This window comes from Erpetoichthys calabaricus, chromosome 1 (assembly GCF_900747795.2).
Source record: "Erpetoichthys calabaricus chromosome 1, fErpCal1.3, whole genome shotgun sequence".
Classification (NCBI taxonomy): Eukaryota; Metazoa; Chordata; class Cladistia; order Polypteriformes; family Polypteridae; genus Erpetoichthys; species Erpetoichthys calabaricus.
The window spans coordinates 213,698,080-213,716,331 of NC_041394.2; the positions used below are offsets into that span (position 1 = coordinate 213,698,080).

Sequence of the window (18,252 nt, forward strand, 5' to 3'; positions counted from 1 at the left end):
TTCTACCTGAAACTATTATTTTTAAATGGCTCTAGAACTTATTTAAATTGCAAAAAAAAAAAAAAAACCAAACATTTTTTGTATTATACTGTAACTGGTTATTTCTGTTTTTTTATTTAACAATTGTTAAATTTTATTAAATAAGTTAAATAAAAACAAATAAATGTGCTTTGGTAGCATATATATGCACCCCCCACTCTCCTTGAGGAACCTGCATCATATTTTGTCCTCCATAATTCAAGTTCTAATTTCTCTTAACCTGTAAATTACTTGTATAATGTTACACAGCACTTTAATCACACGTCTGAGAAACAAAAATTAAAATTATTAAAACAGTAAGATTATACCACTGCAGTCAATAATTATTTAGACAGTGACAATAGTTTTTACTGCGACTCTCTACCCAAGCATACTAGTATTAAAATGAAATAAGGACTATTACTTTTAGTGTAGACTTTTAACATTAAATTGAGGGTGCTTACATAAACAACAGGCAAATGGAATAGAAATTGCAGCACCTATTATATGTATTCCTCTTTTTAAAGGAACAAAAAGTAATCTGACAAATGGTGGCTTAGCTGTTGTTTGGCCAGGTTTGTGTTACTACATTGCCAAGTCAGGCACAATTAATCCGATGAAATGCCTGCAAATTTAGTATTTTCATCTGGAATCTGTTGTCACTAAACATGAGGACCAAAGAGATGTCCACGCCAGTAAAGCAGGCCATCATGAGGCTGAAAAATAAAAAGAGAACAATCCAAGACATAGCTAAAAACTTTAGGTTTGTCAAACCAACTGCTTGGTACATTATTAAAAAGAAAGAACATATTGATGAGCTCAGGAAAGCCTGGTAGACCGAGGAAGACTACTGCAGTGGATGACATGATACTTTCACATGTGAAGAAACTACCTTTTTCAACTATGAACCAAACCAAAAACACTCTCCTGAATGTAGATGTGTTTGATCGCACAAGCATAAATTTAGAAGGTTCACCACAAGATGCAAAACACTGGTAAACCTTAAGAACAGAATTGCCAGGTTACACTTTGCTAAGATGTAAATCAAAAAACCTGTACAAGTTCTGAACACCATCCTGCAGAAAGATGAATATTTTCTGTATCAGTGATGGAAAGAGAAAGAAAGGGAGAGACATTATCCTAAGAATATCACATCTTCTGTGAAACATGGTGGAGGTAGTATTATAGCCGTGGCATAGCACAGAATTTATGTTCCCTGCGTGCCACCCAACCCCTAATAACGGAGGTTAGGGTGCCTACCAAAAATTTTTACACAATTAATATTTTTGGATGCTGTTGTTGACATAAAAAGCTCTTGCTTTTTGGAGTCTTTAAAGGCTGGGCACAGTAGCTAAGTGTGACTCTATCCTGATATTTGCTTAGTATCTGTTTTTTTGATTGCTCAGATAAATTTTCTAACTGATCCAAATTAGTTTATCCTGAATGTGCCCTGCATGAACAAAATGAATAACACAATTTTGTCAGAGAGATGCAAATGAAAACATGCTGGTTGCTGCTCTACTTCAAATCATTTAAGTTTAGGACATCCGCAAATTCGTCAGATCACTAGGGCAAAGAAGAGACTCAAGAAACAAAGCTGATGATTTCAGCACATTTAACCCTGCTGCTGTACTGTACATAGAAACAAGTGGCCCAAAGGACAGGAGACAGGACTGCTAAGAGTGACGTGGACACTTTGGATGCAAAACGGTCATTATGAGGGCACTATGAATACTTTCTGAAAAATGACAACTATACAAGCGTCATTCATGAAAAGGAATAACAAAAAAAAAACCAAAAACAAAATACAATAAATAATTCAACAGATTAAAAAGACCAAATCAAGACATTTGAAACTGGATGAAAACTATTAATCCTAAAAATAACTGCAGTGAAAATATATACAAAAAAAAAACCCCTGACCACGAGAACCCAGAATGGTACTAACGGGATCCTAAGAAATCCCTGTCAATTTCCTGCATTTAATACTTCTGTCAGTCCCTAGAAAAACACTACATAGTTATATTCCTGTACTTCTAACTTGTTTGCCTCTTCACTTAAGTCAGAAAACTATCCAAACAAACAAGGTAAGTGTCTAAATTAAACCTGCACTGTGCCTGACTAATTTGTTGCAGTTTGGAGGATAACTGCTGTAGCAATAATATAATAATGAAACATTTTCTGACCCCAATGTTATTATTTACAGTTTTCTATTCAAATACTGCATATCCTTCTTTCTACCTGGGTATGGAGCTATCAGGTTGCTTAGAACATAGTTATAAATTAGCATGGGGTAATTTGCAATGGGAATGAGGAGGACATGTATAAGAAACTTTTCCTGTCTCATTTGCTGTCATACTCAATTCACCTACGTAATGTAAATTGGCTCAGTTTATGATACGGCCAGCATTTTACCAATCACCTCTTCTCCTCATTCTTTAAGTATAAATGTTATCTTTGGTAACTTGGCAATGGCTTGTTAAGCCAGTTGCTCGATGCGGGCAGTGCTTAGTTATTTTCCTTTACTTAACAAGGTCAATCTCTTTGTTGTCTACTAGCTAACGTGTATAGATTTTCTCACATTCACCTATCTATTCCTTGTAGCATTATGCTATGCAACACAACGGTTTTCTTTAGCCTAAAAATGCAGAAAATATATGTTTTTTTTTTGCAATAATTACATTTTTTGTCGCTGACCTGGTGGAAGTTTGATGTGGGGTCTGGAGCCATTGCCTCCATGCAGGGGCATCCACTACGCTTCAAAACTCATTAGACACTGCAGCGGGACAATTACTAAAAGCATAGCTAAAGCAACTAAAGAGTTCTTCATGGCCAAAAAGTTCTTGAATGGTCAAATCAATTACCTCAACCTAAATCCAATCCAACATGCATTTCACTTGCTGAACACAAAACTAAGGCAACAAGTCTCTGAAATAAGCAGGAACTTGTGCGAAAGATGGCTACAGTACAGGCCTGGTAGAGCATCCCCAGTGAAGAATTTCTGTGTCTTGATTTCTAGTCACAGACATGCATATAGTTAATTTGCAACCCACTATTAAGTATGACAATTTTATTTTGTTGTAATTCATTCAATTACTTTTGGTTCCTTAAAATAGAAGGCAACATATAAGTAGTGCTGCAATTCCTACACCATTCACTGTTTTTTATTTAAATACCCTCAGTTTAATGCTGAATGTCTACAATAAAAGCTCATGATCTTTGCTTAATTTCAATACCAGTATGTTTGGTTAGAAAAATCACGCAAATAACTGTGTCACTGTCCAAATATTTATGGACTGCACACTTTAAATCGATAGAACGTTGTCCCAAGGGAATATTTATGTTTTAAACGAAGCTCAAGAAAAATTTTAACAAATAACAACAGCTCACCTCAAACACAAATAAGAATTACAAAAATAAATAAATAACAATTAAAAAATGAAGAGAGCAGTCACAGTGAGGCATTTTAAGGTACAGTGGTGTGAAAAACTATTTGCCCCCTTCCTGATTTTCTTATTCTTTTGCATGTTTGTCACACAAAATGTTTCTGATCATCAAACACATTTAACCATTAGTCAAATATAACACAAGTAAACACCAAAATGCAGTTTGTAAATGGTGGTTTTTATTATTTAGGGAGAAAAAAAAATCCAAACCTACATGGCCCTGTGTGAAAAAGTAATTGCCCCCTGAACCTAATAACTGGTTGGGCCACCCTTAGCAGCAATAACTGCAATCAAGTGTTTGCGATAACTTGCAATGAGTCTATTACAGCGCTCTGAGGAATTTTGGCCCACTCATCTTTGCAAAATTGTTGTAATTCAGCTTTATTTGAGGGTTTTCTAGCATGAACCGCCTTTTTAAGGTCATGCCATAGCATCTCAATTGGATTCAGGTCAGGACTTTGACTAGGCCACTCCAAAGTCTTCATTTTGTTTTTCTTCAGCCATTCAGAGGTGGATTTGCTGGTGTGTTTTGGGGTCATTGTCCTGTTGCAGCACCCAAGATCGCTTCAGCTTGAGTTGACGAACAGATGGCCGGACATTCTCCTTCAGGATTTTTTTGGTAGACAGTAGAATTCATGGTTCCATCTATCACAGCAAGCCTTCCAGGTCCTGAAGCAGCAAAACAACCCCAGACCATCACACTACCACCACCATATTTTACTGTGGTATGATGTTCTTTTTCTGAAATGCTGTGTTCCTTTTACGCCAGATGTAACGGGACATTTGCCTTCCAAAAAGTTCAACTTTTGTCTCATCAGTCCACAAGGTATTTTCCCAAAAGTCTTGGCAATTATTGAGATGTTTCTTAGCAAAATTGAGACGAGCCCTAATGTTCTTTTTGCTTAATGGTGGTTTGTGTCTTGGAAATCTGCCATGCAGGCCGTTTTTGCCCCAGTCTCTTTCTTATGGTGGAGTCGTGAACACTGACCTTAATTGAGGCAAGTGAGGCCTGCAGTTCTTTAGACGTTGTCCTGGGGTCTTTTGTGACCTCTCGGATGAGTCGTCTCTGCGCTCTTTGGGGTAATTTTGGTCGGCCGGCACTCCTGGGAAGGTTCACCACTGTTCCATGTTTTTGCCATTTGTGGATAATGGCTCTCACTGTGGTTCGCTGGAGTCCCAAAGCTTTAGAAATGGCTTTATAACCTTTACCAGACTGATAGATCTCAATTACTTCTGTTCTCATTTGTTCCTGAATTTCTTCGGATCTTGGCATGATGTCTAGCTTTTGAGGTGCTTTTGGTCTACTTCTCTGTGTCAGGCAGCTCCTATTTAAGTGATTTCTTGATTGAAACAGGTGTGGCAGTAATCAGGCCTGGGGGTGGCTACGGAAATTGAACTCAGGTGTGATACACCACAGTTAGGTTATTTTTTAACAAGGGGGCAATTACTTTTTCACACAGGGCCATGTAGGTTTGGATTTTTTTTCTCCCTAAATAATAAAAACCATCATTTAAAAACTGCATATTGTGTTTACTTGTGTTATATTTGACTAATGGTTAAATGTGTTTGATGATCAGAAACATTTTGTGTGACAAACATGCAAAAGAATAAGAAATCAGGAAGGGGGCAAATAGTTTTTCACACCACTGTATATTGCCATAGGAAACTTGTATAAAGGAATCACAGAAGCATTTCTTGACCCACTTCTGCTGAAATATTAGTTGGCTGAAAGTACTTAATGATAGTGTGTTAAGAGTGCAGCATTGTTTAAAATGTCCCTCAGTTTATCTTTATATTCTCTCCGGCACTACTTCCTTCAACAAGTCAAGAGTTCATCCCTTAATTGAGCCTGCCTTCTTAAATAATTTATTCATTAAATGGGCCTCTTTTGTTACTGGCGCAGCATTCTACATACAGCATAGAAAAATTACACTGGGCGTCACAGAGTTGGAGAACATGTAGAGGATGTCAGTATCAACATTAAAGAAATTAAGTGCATATGGTTATTAAATATACTAAAATATTTCCTCTGTGCTGCTAAGCCAGTCTGGCCTGTGATTAATTTGGAAAAACGAAGTACATCCATGTTCACATCCACTCCTTGAATAGTGACCAGGTGTAGAGGCACTTTGGTGTTGTGAAAGTCAATAGCCAGTTTCTTGGTGTTGCCACTGTCAAATTGCACACAATTCTCTACACGAAGAAACACATGTCTCCACCCGAGTCCTATACTCTCACTCCCCTAACCCTTGGTGCAGAATCATCAGAATGTTTATGCAGGTGATACGATTTAAGTCTTACATTTACAGTCCAAGGTGTGCAGCATGAATAGAAAAGAAGAAAGGTCTGTTCCTTGTGGTACTCCAGTTTTGCTCACATTCACACCAGAGAGACGGTCCTTGAGCCTCAAAACTGCGGTCTGTCGGGCAGATAGTTCATTACCCAGGACACGATAGGCTCATCCACCTGCATTTCCCAGAGTCTACCCCTTTAACATGGATGGCTGTATGGTATTGAAGGCACTGCACAAGTCAAAAACATATTCTTCACATTGTCGCCAGCTTTATCCATATGGAAATAAGCCTTGTGGAGCAGAAAGAATAAAGAAAATTCAATAGTTTAAAAGTGAGTACTACCACTCTCAATAAAGACAATTTAATTTCATCTACATTCATTCTGCTAACTTGGGAGCACACACAGGGAAAGCAGGCCAAGACTTTATGAAACTAGCTTTGGAAAATTGGCATCAGTGTGGTTTATAAGTCAGAAGGTTTCCAATTCAATCTCCACTAATGAGTCACTGGCTGTCCCACAGCAATTATACCTGCTTATGTTTCAACTGATAAAAATATATATGTAAAGTGCCTTGGGATCATATTCACTGTGGAAAGGCACTGTGTCTTGATAGCACTATTAAGGCAGTATAGACCTTGGCTGTTCAAGAATGACACTGGCTGCCTTCAGAATCTAAGAGAAGCCTACAGTTTGATCATGCTTAAACAAACATAACTTTTTTTTATTGTGATGTAATTTATCAATATGAAATTTACATCCGTAGTGGGTGGTGTTTATAGGTGAAATTGCCTCCAAGCTACATTTGGCGGCCCAAGAAAACACTGCATTCTCCATGAGATGCAGCAGAACCAGAACTTGTGGTTTGAAGCTTAAATTTACTGCATTCTAATGTGTCTTATTCTAATGCAGCATTCTTAAGCATCCGGGAAAGTGAGAAATGCATGCACTAAGCAGGCATAACCTCTGATGCAGCACTGGCATGCTATACGGAACATTTTGGCATACACTTGTGAGGAGGTACTGAGAACAGACTGAATGGGAAATGGTCCCTGGAAGAAGAGCACAGTGCAGGATTAAATCCACACAAAAAAGTCACCAGAACACAGACAAGGTGTAGAGTAAATTACAGCAGAAAAGAATCCATGCAAACCAGTGTGGGAAAGGTAAGGTGAATAGGAGCAGTGTGGCTTAAATTTATTCTTGCTATACAAACAGGACAATAGGCAGAGGCACCAGAATATGAGACAGAGACAGAACCAAAGCCTACAGCAGATGCATGCCATACTCCAAAGGACACTAAATGACAAACTAGCCTAACATTATATAAAAAATAAACATCAGAAAAGGATGACAAATTGTAGCAGGACCTCCTAGTTAACAAATGGAAATGAGCAGCCACAGGATGGGGAAGCTAAGGGCAAGTTGTCAATTCTTGGTGAGTCCTTGTAAAAAAAAAAAAAAAATCACGTTTATAGTACACTATGATTCATCCACTAAACAGCACAGGTTAGCCCTGTGATTCAAAGGCAATGAATACCCATTAAGTTGTCTTGGAGGACAGATCCAAAAGCATCAGATCTAACAGTTGCTTGTAAGTACAAGTTATTTGGAACTGTAGTCATTTTATGAAGGTGTGCAAGAAAACCCAAAATGTCACCCTATGCTGAGGAGTAATTGGTCTGGATGGTCAGATAAAATCCAAGACCCACCAAGAAACAGGTTTGCCATGAACCGGAAGCTGCTGAAAACCGTTGTCACTGTCCACAGTCAAGTCAGTAGTACATCAATATGGGCTGAGAGGCTGCTGTCTAATAAAGAAACCCGCGCCCCAAAATCAATACCTTTATGCTCGAATAAAGGCTTATCAGATAGACAATGAAAAATCCTGGATTTTTATGGTCTGATGAAACAAAGACTGAGATGTTTGGAGACAATGACCAGAGGTATGTTTGGAAGAGAAAAGGTGAGGCATTTAACCCCCAGAATACTGTGCCAAATGTTAAGCACGGTGGTTGCATTATGCTTTTGGCTGCCAGTGGAACTGGTGCATTGTACAAAGTGGATGGAATAATAAAATAGGAGGATTACCTCAGAACTTTTCAGCTTAACCTCAAACCATTAGATACAAGGTTGAAAATCAGACACAACTAGGTGCTCTCCAACAGGAAAATGACCCTAAACATACATCCAGGCTGGTTTTGGAATGGCTAAATCAAGCCAACATTAAACATTTAAAACTGTCTTCCTTAAGTCCTGGCCTCAACCCTAATGAAAATATGTGGATTGTGCATAAAGGTCAGGTCTACGCCAGGAAACCAAAACATTTGGTTGAAACCTACCAATTCTGCTAAGAAGATGGGCCAAATGTTCAATCAGAATTCTGCCAGAAGCTTTTGGATGGCTACCAGAAGTGTATGGTTGAGGTGAAATGCGCTAAAGGACAATTAATCAAATATTAGGTGTGTTCTTTATATATTTTTGATCCTGTACGCATAATGTGGACCCTGTGATGGTTTTAGAAAACCAAGAATTAAAACTTGTGCACTAAATTTCTGATTTTATTTTTGTAATAATAATGTATGTTATGGCACAGTATGCATAGGAATGGGAGTGTGACTGCTTAGGCCAACATCACCCCAGCCTTATGACTGGCAAAGTTAATAAATTGAATAAAAACTAATTAATCTTGGAGTATTACAAATCATTTTAGAATAGTATGCTAAGTCATCTTTGAAGACATTTCATAACTGCAGGATTCATTAAAAATGTCTGTCTGTTTTACATCTATCCGAAAGTATTAAAATTCAAAAGAACATTCTCCTTATAAAGTTTAAATTTCAATTATTTTACCTTTACTTATTATTCATAAAAAAAACATGTTTGTCCATCTGAATGTTTACCATATTGCACTAGTTATATTCATACTATCAGTTTAATTTGTAACTAATTTATTTTCCATGGCACACTGATCATGTTAAAAAAAATCAAAAAAATACATTGTCTGTTTTACTTAAAACCAGCTCAGTATGACTGCCATTATACATACAATACATTTACAAAAGTTTCTAGCATTTAATTTTAGATGGAACTCTATATAAAGGCTCAGAAAACAAAAATCAGGAAAATTTTCGGAATTCAAATTCACACATATTGCCCAAATAGATAAAATGTCTAAAGATTTTATGCTAAATTAAATTTACACTGAAAAAGTGCTGAGTCAGCTAGTCTGCCAGGTTTTGATCAGTAACGACGCATCATCCTTGATATACGTGCTAGTGTATAAATTATTTCCTTATTTAAAACTGAACATATTTAACTGGTTCTCTCTTCACAAAGCACCTCAAGGCCCTCCTGGATATGAAAAGAGCAGAACAGGTCCTGTCATCTATGAACTACCTATATTTTTCTTTTCCTGACAGCTTACCATCTAATCCCAAGGGTTATCTTGTATTCTTCCTTACATTTGGTTTTGTTGCCTTTACATTTTCCTTTTATGATAAGAGGTAACCATCATGGCTTCCATCCATATCCAGAAACATCACCAGGGAAGCACAAATGAACTAAAACAATGCATTTATTAAATAAAAAAATAAAAGAAACTGAGGAGTGGTGATATGAGACCTCAACATAAAACACAGAAAAACAAACTCAGAACCTCTGGGTCTACTTAAACAGGAGCTAACTTTCTTTCAAACTATATACTCTTCTTAGGTCCTGGCCTCTCTTTTTGCCTTTCATTTCAGCATTTGGCTAATTTACACAGGTCTTGATCACAGGGTGCCTACATTTCATAACAGCACAGTGGAGAGGGTACTTTAAACCGCAACAGAGGGTCACTTCCAACCAAACCTTGTAATTAATTTGGGGGTCTGGATTAACTTTCCATTTATTCTGGGAACACCAGAGTATAACTTTCTCCAACTACTTCTGATATCCCCTACACTTCAAAGTATTCAGATTCCTTTAATGGGTTTGGCATCCAAGAGGAGCCTCCTCTGTTGCATGCTATATTTGAGGGACAACACAGTTCCACATATTGTCTTCTGAGACTCTGTACCTTCTAGTGACCAGGAATTGATGTCAATTCTGACATCTCTTCCCTTCACCATCTCTCTCTCGATTTATTTTTGTTCATAACCTTTGGTGAAATAAAAAAAAAACAATTTATTAGGAGTAACGCTTGTCAAATGTAATTGGGAGATAACTTTAGGGCTTGTCAGATATAATACCACCCCGTAGTTGAGGGTCAGTGATGTAGTTTAATGCCTCTTCATTTATTTTGCTCTCAGAGCAAAAGATCAACAGCATGAAAAACACTGACTTCACTTCTGCTTCCAGCAGTTTCAGCCCACCTTTTTTTCTGGGGCCAACACAAGAGGACATTGCCAACAGAAGACTTCGTTGTTTTGATTTACATCCGAGAAGATGAATCCCTAGCAGTGCTGGCTGACATTATAGTAACAAATTATACGGGGTTTACCATCCGGTGCCCCAAAACTTTACTGTTGTCAGTTTCTTCTCTTACACACTGTATACAAAAATAGCAAAAGGCATTTCTTCGCAATAACCCATCTAGTTCAAAATTTTATGGTCTTTCACATGATGGTCAAAGTGCCCAGATGAAATGAGTTTTTTTTTTTTTTTAAATAAAATATGTAACATTGGCAAAGTAGAACAGCCTATCATAAACGTCCAGTTCATATTCGTTTTTCCAGCTGTCAGTGTGAACTAAAAATACATACCTATAGAGGGTGATTTGAAAGGATATTTGTCAGGCAGGTCTACTCGAACTTTCCACACACCTCCTTCATATGGTGCTTTAGGAAAAAAAAAAGGTACAGAAAAGCAGAAATTTAGTCCTACCAAAATAATGTGAAGTAAAAAACAAAACAAAAAAAAAATGATAAAAATAAAGATGTGGTTTATTTACGGTAATGTTACCAAGATAGAGTTAACACTCTGTTCTACAAAAATGTTAACTGTAAAATCAAGTGAGTGATATGAGCAGTTTTCATTATAAACAGCAATTAATACTTCAGACTAATAAATCTATTTCTAAATTAATAAGCAGGTCTCACAGAAATTCTTAAGAACAAAAAAGCAGCAAGCTCCCAGATTAACTCAAATATAACAAGCACTTTGGTAAAAATACTGTTATAATAATAATAATAATAACTGAGAACTTTCTATGTCAGTGAGATTAATTTATGAAAATTAAAAACAATGGCACACACAATTCACATATCAGAAGATCTACATAAGCCTGAACATCCTAGGTACAAGACCGCCTCGCTAATCTGCATTGCAATTAATCTAAATCAAAGTTGGCAGTATGTTAAAGAAGTTAGCTGCAATGTCTAACAATGTGGAATCCATGTGTCAAGAAGCCATCATCTTCTTCCTTTACACTGTCATTGCTCCTCCTGTTTGCTCTCTCAGCAATGAAGGGGATCATGGTTTCTGGAGGTATTAAAGTGATTAAACCATCATACAATCTAAAATGCTGGTAGAGCCAAGTTGCTCAGAGAGTAAGATAAAATCTTTAAATATATTAAATATAATTTCATTATTGGTACGAAGATGATTTTATGAATAGCACCATAATAGTGCAGTCAATTTCCAAATGATTCAAAGTGAGATACGTACAATTACTAACATTTTAAACAAATGCCTAATCACAATTAAATGTTTCAATAGGACTACCTATATATATATATATATATATATATATATATATATATATAAAATTCTTTTCACGTTTGAAACGGAAATTATGTATGAGCGTTTGAAACGGAAATTACATATGACCACAGAGGAACAGGAAAAACATTCTTAATAAACCTGATTCTTGCTGAGAGAGTGAATGGTGACATAGCTCTGGCTAGCGTCATGGGGAATCGCTTCTACATTATTAGATGGAGGCCGTACAGCACATTCGGCATTTCAATTACCATTAAACCTCGCTCACGACGAAAATCCAATTTGCAACATATGCAAGGGCTCTGGAAAGGCAAAAGTCTTGCAACATTCAAAGGTAATAGTTTGGGATGAGTGCACCATGGCACATAAAAGTGCTTATGAAGCCTTGAACCGAACAATGCAAGATCTCAGAGATCCTACCAAAATAATGGGAGGTACTGTCGTTTTACTCGCAGGAGATTTTCGTCAAACATTACCAGTTATTCCACGAGGGACACCAGCAGATGAACTCAACGTGTGTTTAAAATCCATGCTTCTCCCATGGTCAGTTATATGTCCCGTGTTCTCGGGTAGGTACACCAAAAAATTTATACATTTATGCATGTAATGGGCAAACAAAAAATGTAGTATACACAACAGCACTGAAGTAGTACTCACTCAATGTATCTTTACTTCTTAAATGTTAATGTTTTGCTGTTTAATAATTTATACGCTTCTTATATGTTGTTTATATTCTTTTATCAAAATACCAGCAACAGCGCACTGCATGTTATGCAGTGAATCCACTTGACTTGAGCATTCATAGTTTTCATCCTCTTTCTCTGTACGTTTAGCATTCGTTTGCTCAGAGGTTGATGCGCTTGCTGCTTCCTGAGCAGCTCTTCTTTACTCCACCCTAGCGGCCCGCTGCTTCTCTTTCGTCGGCATCTTTTCACGTTAAAACTGATTAAGTTAGTTTTTGTGTTAGTACGTTTTCTTTAACCTTTCACTTAATCTGGCACTTAAGTCTTCAATCTGCCTCAAACATGATTAGCGAAGGTGGTAGGGAATGAGAACGGCGCCCATACACATCCGCGCACGGCCGCCCTGCTGCGCGCTGCCGAGAGTTGATTCTACAATAAAATAAAGATAAAAAGAATAATACAATCATCACCCCGAAAACGGATAGTAGACGTCACGCAGTATATGTGTACCAAATTTCAAGTCAATAGGTGGAACGGTTTGCAAGCTACAGGTGATTTAAAATCCTGGACAGACAAACGAACAGCCACGGTAGCGTATTATAGAAGAAGATTTTACTGTTTAATAATTTATATTTATATGCAATGTGCTTCTTATATATTACTTCATATTCTCATATGATAATGATGTTAATGTTGTTTATATTAATTTCTATGTTACTGTAAGTGCTCTTTATTTGTTGAAAAATAAAATTGGCAATTAACAAAATTATTTTATAAATACTACATTTTATTTTTTTCCCTTGCACTCAGTGAGCGAAGCCACTGGGTAATCAGCTAGTCTTTAATATAAACACTGAGCAACGTTAGTTTGTCCACTTGGGAAGAATGTATAACACTTTTAGGAATGTTTATATTGTTCTAATTTTAAAGAGCAGTAAAGACTAGAATTATCTCAATCCACTGTCTGCATCAACTATTAAAACACCTTTAAAAATTTCCAGAACTCCAGATGGAAAGTCAAGCCATAACAAGACAAATTTTAATTGGCTCAGTGTAAGTTTGAGAAGCTTCAAATCAGTCTTAATTTAAATGTCTTTAAGATGAGAGAAAATCATGTGCACCAAGACCAGTGCATGTGTGTTCACTAATGAAATGTTATATAATTGGTTTTATCTTTCCCCAAACTAAACTTATCACTGTCAACAATTACCAATTGTTTCATGTCATGCTAGCCTAAACTAGCTGTTATGAAAGCCATACAAATTCATGAAATGAAGTAAAGGAAGAACTCTGGAGGGGCTGCCAGTCACAAGTGCTACTCACATGAAGCCTATTAAGAATGGTCAATTAAGGTGTCAATGATTGTTTGGGGAACTGGAGAAAAACCCATGCAGATGCAAGGAAAATGGAAAAGCTCCATTCAAATGTTTTTGGGGCGTGGGGACTAATCCAGTACATTAGATTTGGGAGGCAGCAGGCTAATCAAGGCTCCTCGGAAGCACCTGCTTTCAAATGTTTGCAACATGCATTAACTGTTGGAAAGAAAAAAAATTCTTAGCTATAATCACAAACATAGCAACTACCATGCACTTCTATAAACTATGCATATTTGTTATCTACAAAGATTTAGATTACAACTCTTACTTAACTTTAAAGGTATATAGTAAAAATAATTGAGAAACAATGTATACTTACTTCCTTGTGGTCCATAAAACTTCACTACAAATTCATTGAGTCCTCCTAGGATTGTAACTTCATGTTTACTTTCAATACTACATTTGAATTAAGGAAATAGCTTTGCAAAGTGTCAAATTTTAAAGTTCTGTTTTTAAAAGCTAATATATACTATTAGATGCCTGTTCAGTACTGGACTAGGGGTTTAAAAGAAATTAGGTCAATATGAAAAATTAGGGTCCTTACTCTAGTCCAATATGGAAGAGGAAGACATAAACAGTAAATGATTCAGAAGGCTTAGCTTCATTTAAATTGAAGAAATCATTCATAGCACTGCACTAAGTTGAATTAGATTGCATTTAAAAATTTCTACTAACAGCGGTCAAAATAAACAATTGGTTAAGTTTTAAACACTGACAACCACACTGAAAGCATCTGGGTATATTTTTTTTTGTTTACAGGTGGGGAAAAATGCAACAAGATGACAACTAATACAAAATAAAATATTACATTGTGTACATAAACTGCCAATACAGTGCTAAATCTCATTCTAATAAACAGAAACTACATTCATTTCAATTTTTCAAATAAAACCTTTTATAAATGACATCAAAAAATGTTTAATTATTCTAAGAATTCCTGAGAGTTGTGTTCTTATTTGGTAATCGTATTGTAACTACAGTACATCAAGATTTGTATCATTGGAAAGCCAACAGCCTTTAAGGGATGCAAACTTTTTATCATGAAGTGAATAAAATTAATCAATCATTATGGTTTTCTTTATTTCAGATTTATCTTTTAAATGCACAGTGTACCTTAAAAATGCATTCAGTATACACCTGTAATGTAAATTACAACAGATTGATATTACTGGGTAAGACTGGAGAAATAAAACAAATACAGCATTAAGACCACCATGGTAGAAACCAGTGTTATACTGTATAAAAAGTATTGATTACTACCATTAATTAGGCTGAAATGTAATTTACTCAAACAGAAATGTAAACTTTCTTTAAATGAACACTGAAATGATCAGAGCACCATCAACCGTATAGCTGCTTCAAGAACAGGGCATTCTTAGCCAGTGTTATACTGGTCAGTAGTATATGCTGGTTTTTGTTCTAACCAAACAATGTCTTGAGAAAAAGCTGATGGCTGATGCAAGTCCATTAAATCACACTTGCCCCCCTTATAAAATAATGACTACAATCAGATAAGTAACCAAAAAGGACAAGTACCCCCCATACTGGTGTGTAAATCACGTTATTATTCTTCACTATCCTACAGATAATTAAATAAACTAATAACTCCAACCAAGAATTGGGCATAATTAAAAAAAAATATGTAATATATGCACCTTTGAATCATAGAGGCTAAGAAATGAGAAAAAAAAAGAAGTTGAAATCTAGGAGATGTAACTAAACACTGGTTTCTAAAACATTTGCTTAATTCTATCAAATAAATGAAAGAGTGGAATGAGAGCAGTAACCATCCATTTTATTCTATGAAAAGCAAAAAATTAAGTCAACAATGAAACTGGACTGCGGTGGGTTGGCACCCTGCCCTGGATTGTTTCCTGCCTTGTGCCCTGTGTTGGCTGGGATTGGCTCCAGCAGACCCCCGTGACCCTGTGTTCGGATTCAGTGGGTTGGAAAATGGATGGATGAAACTGGATGGAAACAACACCTTTAATTTCTGTGGGCTTACAGGACCAGGATCAAGAACCACCATCACAGATCAGATTTGCAATTTTATTACTTCCTTATTTTACTGGTATTAAAAAATGAGATGTCCAAGGCTGCTTCAGATTTAAGACACACATGCTGTTTTATTGAGCAACAAAACACAGCACAAGATACTCTGATTTGGTCTCTAAATAGCTGTAGAGAATGTCCTTAGATACCTGGTACCACAGGCACTAAAATTAAACAGACACAGAACTTTTTTTCCCTGAGATGATGTAGAGCAATATTCCATCAGTTATGCTTTAGCAATTTTTGGAAAAAGCCAAAGTGAAGAAAAGTGTACTCAACATCCTTACTTTAAAGTGAATCATTTTTGAAAGGCTCCTACTCTCCCATCAAATCTTATGCTGCAAAAGACAAGTAAAGGAGAAACAAATATGCATATCTCTATAAAAGCATTTAATGCCAGACATACATTTCTGTTGTAAAATGCAAACTCACAAAAGGTGTATTCAAATATTTTTGACAGCTTCAGTGTCACAAATGATAGTCCGTCACTGTCAAAGTTGCCATAAATGTAAACTGTCAACTTATTTATACTCTTAAATTTAAGTCAATGATTTTACTTGATATATTGCTAACAGGGCAAAACACAAGTGATGTTGAAACTGAGTGAACAGCACTAAATAAAGTGAAGTTTCTGAGTGAGTTATAATCACAGCAATGAGAAGTCAAGCAAGAGGTCAGCATTTTAGGATGGTGTTTTTAAAAGACAAAGTTTCTGGCATTCAAAGCAGACAAGATGCCTTGCATCTACACAAGCAATTGCCTGTGCAAAGCAACACTTTCTGAAATATGTATCACAAACTTGATAACAGCTGACTGGATAACTGTCTTTCAAATAATATCATAACATGCATCAACAGCACACAATTGCGACAAACAGCTAGATAGCTTTTTGTGTCATTGGCTTAGATTTGTTTTGTTTTTTTTAAGCTAGATATATACAAGTTCAAAATTTAAGAGTGACAACAGTATCTACCATGGTCATTGCTTGAAGTGGGCTAGGACTCATCAGTACTCAGAAATGGCACTTCTGAGTTTTCTGTTTGGAATACTGGGAGTTTTCCAGAATACTTGCAGTGTTAGAAATCAGATGGTACTTACTAGTAAGCAGTTATGGCACTTCTAATTTTTTTACTCTTTGGCATATGGCCATATTCATATTTTCTTTCAGTACTCCATACTGGCACTTCTCACATCCTCTCAGTACTATAATGCACACATGTTAATATCTCCTGGCAATTTTATCTAGGAGCAGCCTCAGCTGCCCAAAATAGTAGTTATTATATGGGGAATAATAAAAGAACAAATGTGGTAATAAGATATGAAGTAATTGTGGCTTAAGTGTGTTGGAGAGTGTATACTGTGAAATCACCATCTTCAATCATCCACTTCTCAATTGTGTAATGACTTTACTCTTTTTGGATAAAAATAACTCCTTAAATCTTCATTCTTGTAGGAAGGAATATTGCCATTGGTGGCATGTTTAAAGTGAATATTTCCGTGGTGTGGACGATGAGAAATGAGAAAAGCATTCAGCTCCAACAAGTGCTGAAATTAAACTAAACATGGCAAATCTGCAAAATGTGGAACTAAACTAACATTATCAATTATTTCTGCAAAATGTCCCATTATAAAACAACTAGCTGTGCTGCCTATATAAAAGGAGTTGAAATCTAAGTAAACGTAAACTTTAGAGTTAATGTTTACAGTGCACCGTTTATTGAAATTGAATTTGTCATTTCAAAAGATGGAGCACCATAAACATTTAATAAAATGCATTGCTATAAATGTTTGTAATGCACCATCTGTTGGAATACAAGTGCAAAGCACTTATATTACTACAAATGCTTGTGATGAATCATTTGTTGGAATATCAAATACAATGCACACGTCTCGGCTATATGCCATTTGGTATGAGATTCATAATAGCAGTGTTAGTGTTAATGAGGCACAATCTGTTGAAATGACACAGACATAGCAACCAAATAGACACACAGATACTTGTGCTTTTATTGAGATGATAGTGTATTACCCATCACTGCCAGGAATGTGTGCATAAGTTAATTTTCAAGTATCTGAAGGCAACTTGGGATGCAAACAGAAAAAGCAGAAGATAAACAGGTCACAAATGTTCAACACAGATGGGGAAAAAACATTTTTTGGAATGTGAAACCTATTATTACAGCCAGTTTCAAAAAAAGTCTCATCAATTCGTTTTAAACCTTCCGATCAGCTTCTGCAGTGAGGCACTGTAATTTGTGAAACACACAAAAGCTATCTAAATGCACCTTTAAAAGAACCTTTGTTAAGGTCACCACACTTAGTCAGTTTCTTGTGCATTCCATGATGCCTTGAATGTCACGAGAATCAATGGAGAGAGCCATTTGCATTCTGTAAGTCATACCATGGTGTCCTGATTGCCAGTAAGGTTTTAACAGAGTGGCAAGACAGAGGACCGACCAAGATCTGTTCAACCAAGTGATGACACCAGTATAGGACACATCAACTTGTCCATGTGAGAGGTCACTTCAGATCTGCCACCTGTACTTCTGCTCAAACTGCCAAAATCAATAACCACGCAGTAAGAAACAAGCCCAGTGTTGTTGGCCTTAGGGCAAGGTGACCTGTCACACACCCCAGTTCAGTCCTGGTGTACAGTTTGGATGCAGGTTTTCATTCCAACCT

General features: G+C 36.4%; 1 protein-coding gene across 1 annotated transcript in view; it reads right to left on the reverse strand.

Annotated features, from left to right (window-relative positions):
- The window catches only part of ube2h (ubiquitin-conjugating enzyme E2H (UBC8 homolog, yeast)), a 90,880-nt gene that overhangs the window by 11,564 nt on the left and 61,064 nt on the right, over positions 1-18,252 (reverse strand). Inside the window, exons 2-3 of the mRNA XM_028811381.2 lie at positions 13,838-13,914; positions 10,502-10,576 (exon numbers count right to left, since the gene is read on the reverse strand). Of these exons, the coding sequence (XP_028667214.1) occupies positions 10,502-10,576; positions 13,838-13,914 (152 nt within the window). The remainder of the gene's footprint in view (positions 1-10,501; positions 10,577-13,837; positions 13,915-18,252) is intronic.